This window comes from Ailuropoda melanoleuca, chromosome 13 (assembly GCF_002007445.2).
Source record: "Ailuropoda melanoleuca isolate Jingjing chromosome 13, ASM200744v2, whole genome shotgun sequence".
In the NCBI taxonomy this organism is placed as follows: Eukaryota; Metazoa; Chordata; class Mammalia; order Carnivora; family Ursidae; genus Ailuropoda; species Ailuropoda melanoleuca.
Genome location: NC_048230.1, coordinates 41,925,937 through 41,933,855, shown reverse-complemented (window position 1 = coordinate 41,933,855; position 7,919 = coordinate 41,925,937). Strand labels below are relative to the sequence as shown.

Here is a 7,919-nt window from a genome sequence, read left to right as displayed (position 1 = left end):
CCCATTCCTTGGGGCCCCCGGGGCCACGGGGCGGTTAGTTCCCGCGCCGGTGGCCTGGCGCCTCCCGCCCTCGGGAGGGGCGCGCCGGCCAGCAGACCCCCGCCCGCCCTCGCCGGCCGGCCGCCCCGGCGGAGAGGGCAGCGGTGATGCCCTGGGGCCAGGACCGGCAGGCCGGGGGCCCGGGTCTTGCGGGCCGGTACCACCGTCCCGGGCCGGGGGAGCGGGAGGCTGGCGGGGGGAGGGGTCGAGGGGCTCCCGGACTTGCTGCAGCCCCTGAGCTCCGCGGCTGGGCTGAGGCACTTGCCGGGCAGCTGCTGCTCCCAGAGGACTCGCTGCCGGCCGAGGTGGGGCTCCTGGAGACGCGCCCCACCCTGCCCCTCCCCACCTGGCTCAGGGCTCAGGAATGGTGTGCCCCGGAAACTCTGCCGGACCTGCCCCGGCCTGGGGTAGGGTGCGGGGCGCTGGGTGTCAGCTCGGCGGAAGCTTTAGGCAGTGCCTGGGCGAGCCCAGGTGAGCCCCGGCCCTGAGGCAGGCTGCCCGATTCCTAGCTTCTGAACACCTCCCACCTCCCCACTACCCGCCCTCCCCCCCCCAAAGGGGAGTGTGGGGAAGGCCTGTAGGTCTGAGCCTCGAGGGGTCTGTCTGCGGAGGAAGGGATTCTAGCTGTCGGGATAGGATTGGGGGGGCACATCATCAGCTTCACCTCCAGCTGTTTTCCCCATTCAGCTGACCCATCATCTCTCTGCTGGTTCCCCCCTCTGTGCTCCTGCTGGAGGTGGGGAAGGGGCTTGGATTGTGTGGGGCCTGGGCTCAGAGACTGGACGTCCTGCAGGCCACTAAGCGAGGAAGCTGGGCATACTGGCCTCTCCGAGGAAGCCCCCTTGAGTGGAGCCCACTTTCTGAGTGCTGAGTCCCCACCCAGGGGGTGAGGGGACGGGGGTGGGGGGTGGGGGGGCTGCCCTGGTTCCAGTTGTCCCGGGCGATGGCAGAGCCCTCTGCCTGGACAAAGGCTGGACAAAGGAGGCCTGTTTAACGCCCAGCCTCCCTTCCCCCAGCCAGCTGCCCAGCCCGCCCCTGGGGTGGGGTGATGGAATGTAGGGGAGTCCGTCTCCTGAGGACTGGTGACCTTGCAGTGCCCCAGCCCAGCCCAGTGCAGAGTGCTGTGATCCCTGTTTGGGGGGTGAGGATGGGCAGCGTTGGGTTGGGTGGGGGCCCGGCTGGAAGAGGCCCTCTGGGGCTGGTGGGGGGAGGAGGGCTAGCCGTGGGAAGGGCTTCCTGTGAGAGGAAGTGCTTTGGGGTTATAGGGCAGGCACAGGAAGGTCTGGCAGCTGCCCTGACCTTTTTCATCAAGAGGTCGGTGGATACCTGGGGCAGAGCCCGAGGCAAGGAGGGCTGTGTCCACAGGCATCCACCCCATTCCCCCTTCCCAGGGACTGGCCCCGTGGAGGAAACCGATGGGGACTGCTCCCAACCCCCCCTTCCTTCCTCTCTCCCTCAGGCGGTGGAAGGGACTCCCCCTCGGTCCATTCTGGCTTGAGGTTTATTTGGGGTCACTAACCTGACCACATGCTTGGCAGTGGATGGGGGGCAGGCAGGGGCTCAGTTGGCCTGGGCTGTGGGCACCTCCCACGGTCCCCGGGGAGTGGGTGGTTTGGCTGGGCACCAGGCTCTGAAGGCCAACCTTGGTGCGCCACTCCCTGTCTCCTCAGATGGGCAGCGGGAGGCTTTGGAGGCTGTGCCCAGGCTCTGAGCTGCCCTAGACCGCGGACTGGCTGGGCGTGGGTCACAGACATGGCCCAGCCCCTGAACTTTGTCCTCAATGTTCCCGAGACCCCAGAGGACCACGGGTAAGTGTGCTGGGGCTGGGGGACTGGAGGGCAGAGATGTTTCCCCCATCCTCCCCTCCCCCGGAGAGGTCCCCTGGACCAGGGCCTGTGGAAGGGGTGGCCGCTGGGGCAGGGTTGGGTCAGCTGAATCCGGAACCCCTGCTCCTCTCTCATCCGGGCAGCCAGGAGCCCAGCCCCTATGATGAGAGCGAGGTGCACGACTCCTTCCACCAGCTCATCGAGGAGCAGAGCCGGTGGGTGGCGGAGGAGGGGCTGGAGCTGCAGCAGAGAGAGCCCGGGGCTGGGGCTGGAGCCTCGGAGACCTCAGGTGAGCCCTCGGCCGGTCCTGGTGGCCGGTCCTGGTGGCCGGTCCTGGTGCGCAGGCGCTGGGATAGTGCGGGCAGGGCCCTGAGCCTTCCCTGCCTGGCGGGACACCTCTCCTGGCCTACTGCAGGCCTGGGCTGGGGATTGGCGGGGGAGATCGCTGGCCCGCCGTGTCTCCAGGACCTCTGGACAAATCTTTGTGCTTCGCAGGCACTGGCCACCAGGCCCTGCTGGGGCCCGAGGACGCCCTTGTCCACAGCACAGCCACACTCCGCATCTTGGCCAGCATGCCCAGTCGCACTATTGGTGAGTGGCCCTCTACCCTCGCCTGGGCGGCCGGGGTTGCAGGTGGGGATCTGCGGAGCGCGGAGCTGGGCCCTTCACCCCCCACCCTCCCGTCCGCTGCCCAGAGGCCCTGCACAGCCCCGTGCGGCCTCGCTGGGTTCCAAAAACGACTCCAGAGTCACAGGGATAAAAATAGGCTCTTGGGAACCCAGTGGTGCCTGAAGTCTCTTGTAAAGGGACTTCCGTGGGTCCTGGGAGAGGTGAGGGGCAGGGAAGCAAGGCTGGTGCTGCCCCCTGACTGCCCCCCACGCCCCGCAGGCCGCAGCCGCGGGGCCATCCTCTCCCAGTACTACAACCGCACGGTGCGGCTTCGGCGCAGGGTCAGCCGGCCCGAGGTCAGGGGCGTGGGGCGCTCGGCCCGGCCCAGCCTCCGCCTCTACGACCTGGAGCTGGACCCCGCGGCCCTCGAGGAGGAGGGTGAGTGAGTGGGCCCCGCGGCCTCTGTGGGGGGAAGCTCAGGCCAGCCGGGGAGGGGGCAGGGGGCAGGGGCCGAGGGCAGAGAGGCCGAGCAGTGGGGATCTTCTGGGCTGCGAAGGCTTTGGCCCATGTCAGGCAGCAGCCCTGAAACCTGTGTGCACACTCCCGTGCTGAGCACTGGTGTTGCACACCGGTCTTGGCTTCGGGCTGGGATGGTGGTGAGCGGACCAGGTTCAGCTCTCCTGCAGCTTGTTTTCTACCCAGTGTAGCAGACAGGAAGTGGCTAAATGGAAGAGCAGGTTCATGCTCAGAGGAGGGTGACTGAGGAAAGGCCTGTGGCAGAACGGGGATCCAGGGAGGCTTCCTGGAGGACGTGACACTAGAGGAGAGGGGCATGTGCAAAGGCCCTGAGGTGGGAGGCCAGTGTGGGGGCGCTAGAGGGCAAGGGACAGTGGTCGTAGCAGGGCCGGTGTCACAGGTCAGTCTTCAACCAGGTAACCTGTGGCATTCAGGTGCCTGGAGCTCATGCGCTGTGTTGGGTCCTGTCTGTGTCCTCCCCAGTTTACTCGAGGCCCTGTGATAGGTGATGGACAGGGCAGGGAGGAATGGGCTCTGCGGAACTTGCCAGCTTCACTTTGCAGGCCTGGCCAGGTGTCCGCTTGTCTGTCAATTGGGGTTGAAGTGGTCCCCCCTCCAGGGTGGCAGCGAAGGTGGGAAAGAGAGAGGGGTGGGTCTACAGGCCCTGCCCCCCCCATTACCCCCCAAGAGCTGGCATAGTGGGGAGCTCTAGGGGATGGGGTTGGGACCTCGTCAACGCTGAGCAGGGGGTGGGTGAAGCTCAGGTGCATTGGGGGTCAGAGTAAGATGCTTGTGGGGACCCAGGAGCAGAGTTAGGGCCAAGGGCGAGGGGCACTGGGCTCATAGGCTGAGGTCGGGGAGGGAAGATAGCTCGTGGGGCAAGTCAGGTGGGCATGGGGGGGTCTGGCTTGGACGGTACGGGCAGAGAGCAGCCGTCCAGACGTGAGGGTGGGCAGAGGTCTGTGTTGCTTGGGCCATCGAGGGCAGACAGGCTTGTCCAGGGTCATGGGCATAGGTGCAGGAGGGAGGGAGGGAGGGAGGGATGTGTTGGGGAACTGACAGAGCCCCATCCTTCTGTAGAGAAGCGGTTTCTCCTGGTGAAGGAGCTGCAGGGCCTGACGGTGGCCCAGCAGGACCACATGCTCCGGGGGATGCCCTTGGGCCTGGCTGAGAAACGCTGCCTGCGGTCAGTGCCCATCCTGAGACCCACTTGCTTGGCAGGGCTGGGCGGTCGGTGAGAAGGGGCCTGAGCAGGCAGCAGGTGGCTCTCGGGGGGAGTCGGGTCCAGCCCCGGTCCTACCCTGATGGCGCCTCTGCCCCCAGAGAGGAGAGCCGGACCCTGACGGGGAAGCGGAGGGGCCGACAGGGCCGGCGGGGGCTCCCCCCCTGCTGTGGCCAGCTCCGAGATGCCTGCGTCCTGGTAGGGGCCTCCTGTTGGGGATGGGCCCAGGGCAGCCAGGCGGGGGTGGGGGCAGCCCCCCTTTCTCCTGTGGCTGTCCTGTGTGGGGTCTCCTAGCCTTTAGACCACCCTCCCCTCCGCGGCCCCTTCCGCTGCCCCCGCACCTCCAAGCCCAGCCCCGCCCGGCAGCTCTGGGCGGCTTCGCTTCCCCTTCCTGCCTCTGTGCCCACAGGCCCTGCACAGCCTGGGGCTCTGGCTGCTCTCGGGCCTGCCCGCCCTGATGCCGTGGCGCTACGCCCTGAAGCGCATCGGAGGCCAGTTCGGCTCCAGCGTGCTGTCCTACTTCCTCTTCCTCAAGACCCTGCTGGCCTTCAACTTGCTCCTGCTGCTGCCGCTGCTGGCCTTCATCGTGGGCGTGCAGGCGGCCTTCCCGCCGGCCTCCCCGGGCTCCGTCCCCACCTTTACGGGCCTGGAGCTGCTCACGGGCGGGGTGAGGGCTTGCTCGGGGCGAGGGAGCGTGGCGGGCCCTGCCTTCTGCCCCACTTGTCACAGCTTCCCCCAGGGAGCCCCCACCCCTGCCTGTGCCGGGACCCGGGGGGGGGGGCGGGGGGGGCTGTAGCCAGCCTCGCCTTGAGAGCCGTCCTGCCCGGACGTCAGTGGGGCCGGGGAGCCCCGGGGTGGCCGTGGCCCTTTGCCTACCTCTGTGCTCTCCTCCCTGCCCCTGCTCTGCCCTCCCCTCGCCCTGCCCCAGGAAGCCTGAGGCTGGGTCGGGGGTGGGAAGGGGGAGAGTCCTGACTCCACGGGGTCTCCTCCCTGCAGGGCCGCTTCACCCACACCGTCATGTACTACGGCTACTACAGTAACAGCACCCTGAACCAGCCGTGTGCGCCCCCGCTGGATGGTGGTCAGTGCAGCCGCGAGGCCGACAGCCTGCCCTACAACATGCCCTTGGCCTACCTCTTCACGGTGGGCGTAGCCTTTTTCATCACCTGCATCACCCTGGTGTACAGGTAATGGTGCTCCGCCATCTGACCTTGGTTCTGAGTATTACTGATCATCTCCTCATCCATTCATTCATGGATCCCTCCTGTCCATCCCCTCACCCTTCCATCCATCCATCCACCCTTCCATCCATCCATCCATCCATCCATCCATTCTTCTGTCCGTCCATCCATCCTTCCATCCATCCTTCCATCCTTCCATCCGTCCATCCATCCATCCATCCTTCTGTCCCTCTTCCATCCATCCATCCGTCCATCCATCCATCCGTCCTTCCGTCCATCCATCCATCCATTCATCCACCCTTCCATCTTTCTATCTACTCTTCCTTCTTTCCATTCTTCCATCTATCCTTCCACCTCCCCTTCCTTCCTTCCTTCCTTCCTTCCTTCCTTCCTTCCTTCCACCCAACCATTCATCCCCCTCCCTCCTCCAAACATTTGCTGTGCTCAGCTCAGGGTGGGAAGGTCAATGAGCATGGTGTTTGTCCTTGAGGAACGTGCTGTCTAGAGAAGACAGACCAGTGAGGAGTCTGGGAAGACCCAGAGCCCTAGCGGTGTTTGCCGAGGTGTTACAGGGCATGGGTGGGGTCAGGTTGGCTTCTGAGAGGAGGTGCTCGTGTCAGACAGGGAGGTTGAATACGAGTGGGCAGGGGAGAAGCGGAGGGAGGTGTTTTGGCTGTTGGGACAGGCAGTGCAGAGGGCCTGAGGTAGGTCGGCGTCTCCTGCAGCCACGTCTGTGGGAGGCGGGCAGCCTCGGCAGCGGGTAAGGGCGCCCCTTCCCTCTGCCAGCCGCACATGGCAGGTGGGCACCGAGTGAGACAGGGTGGATGTCAGGTGGCCCGCAGTCCGCAGCAGAGGCCCAGAGTGCAGGGCTGGAGGAGGGACGGGGTGTCGGCAGGAAGCCCATCCAGCGCCTGGAGGGCTCCTCAGAGTGAGTGGTGGGTTTCAGCTGCGGGGAGCCTCCTGACTGCCTTCTCCCCGGCCTCTGTGCCCCTTGTCACCTCCCTGCCCGGTCTGCCCCTCCCAGCATGTCCCGCTCTTTCGGGGAGAGCTTCCGGGTGGGCAGTGCCTCGGGGGTTCATGCCGTCACCGTTTTCTGCTCCTGGGACCACAAGGTGACTCAGAGACGGGCCTCCCGCCTCCAGCATGACAGCATCCGAACTCATCTGAAGGTGAGCTGCTCCGGGGCCCTGGGGCTCTCACAGACCCGGCCCGCGTCCACTTAGGCCCATGCGGCCAGAGCTGTGCACCGGGCACGGGGGTGGGGTCTTGGCCTGTTCACCCGGGTTCCGGGAACACGAGTTAGCACTGGGAATCGCCCTGGAGTTTTCTCCTGTACGAGCCTCTCATTTGGGGCTGCCTCTCGCTCGCTGGCCGGGACTAGTGTCGGGGCCCTGGAACGCGCAGGAGCCCCGTTAATAGAACACTCCGCTCACAGCACGTTTCCGTGTGCGTCCGTGCTCAGGATGGGTCCTTGCTGTTGGCCTGTCCTCCCTCCCGGCGGGCTCAGTATGTCAGTCCGCCCTTACCCCTGGGCTGGGGGACCCGTGGGCCGACACTCCAGTGCAAGACGCTTAGGCTGCTCTTGGAGCCCTTGGCCAGGAGTCCGCGGGCAGAGGCCCCGGGGCTCCCGCCGGCATGCACCCTGGCTTGACGGTAGGCCAGGGCAAGGGCTGTTAGCTGCCAGTGCTGCCCGTGAGCAAACCATCTCAGAGGTTCAGGTCCCTTTCCCAAGGCCGGTGGCCAACCTGAGCCTTGTGGGACATTCTCTGCCTTTCTGGGAGCCCCCAGCTTGGACCTGGCTGACGGGCCTTCATTGCCCTCAGGGAACTCCAGTGGCTGGCCCGGTGTCCTTAGGGCCTCTGGGCTCCTGTTCAGCTGGGGGTGGGGTCGCCCACCTCCACGGCAGGGAGGGAGGCTCAGGAGGCAGGGCTGGGGAGGGAGGGAGGAGGGAGGCGGCTGGGAGGTTGGGGCAGGCCTCAGGATGCAGCATGAGCCCAAGGTGGGAGCAGGGTGACTCACTGGGGCTGGCGGGGTTGGAGGGCGGGGCGCAGCCTTGAGACCCTGGCCCTTGTTCTCTTTGTGCCTGGAGACAGGACCCTGGAGCAGCGGGGCGGGACAGGTGGTGGCATTGGTGGTGGGAGGGAGGCGACCCCTCGGTCCCTCCACGCTCCCCCAGGTGTCCACCCCGTGGGCCCCTGTGTGTGTCCCCGTGTGTCTGCGTGGGGTCCGTGACGGGCTCGCTGCTGCCCACAGGAGCTGCTGGCGGACTGGCAGCTACGGCAGGGCTCCCGGAGCGCGTGCGGGCGGCTGCGGCAGGTGGCGGTGCTGGGGCTCGTGTGGCTGCTCTGTGTGGGGACCACGCTGGGCTGCACTGTGGCCGTCTACGCCTTCTCCGAGCTCATGATTAAGGTGCGGGCCTACAGTGGGCCGTCCCTGGAGCCCTGGCAACAGGGTCAGACCCCTGCCGAATTCGGACGGTCCCGGTGACTGGGCCTCGGGCCCGTTCCCCCCCCCCCCCCCCCCCCC

At 66.6% G+C, this 7,919-nt stretch overlaps 1 protein-coding gene across 8 annotated transcripts in view; it reads left to right on the top strand.

The window, feature by feature from the left end:
• Positions 1 to 27: 27 nt before the first annotated feature.
• TMC6 (transmembrane channel like 6) overlaps positions 28 to 7,919 on the top strand; it is a 17,567-nt gene continuing 9,675 nt past the window's right edge. The window contains exons 1-11 of one of the 8 annotated variants that reach the window (XM_034640981.1): positions 28 to 344; positions 1,710 to 1,847; positions 2,009 to 2,154; positions 2,361 to 2,456; positions 2,754 to 2,912; positions 4,071 to 4,176; positions 4,314 to 4,410; positions 4,622 to 4,879; positions 5,209 to 5,399; positions 6,418 to 6,562; positions 7,647 to 7,802. In XM_034640981.1, the coding sequence (XP_034496872.1) occupies positions 1,792 to 1,847; positions 2,009 to 2,154; positions 2,361 to 2,456; positions 2,754 to 2,912; positions 4,071 to 4,176; positions 4,314 to 4,410; positions 4,622 to 4,879; positions 5,209 to 5,399; positions 6,418 to 6,562; positions 7,647 to 7,802 (1,410 nt within the window). In that variant the 5' untranslated portion in view covers positions 28 to 344; positions 1,710 to 1,791. Of the gene's footprint in view, positions 345 to 375; positions 511 to 960; positions 1,181 to 1,294; positions 1,383 to 1,563; positions 1,848 to 2,008; positions 2,155 to 2,360; positions 2,457 to 2,753; positions 2,913 to 4,070; positions 4,177 to 4,313; positions 4,411 to 4,621; positions 4,880 to 5,208; positions 5,400 to 6,417; positions 6,563 to 7,646; positions 7,803 to 7,919 lie in introns of those variants that run through there. The other 7 variants (XM_034640977.1, XM_034640979.1, XM_034640980.1 and 4 more) reach the window with 7 other exon arrangements.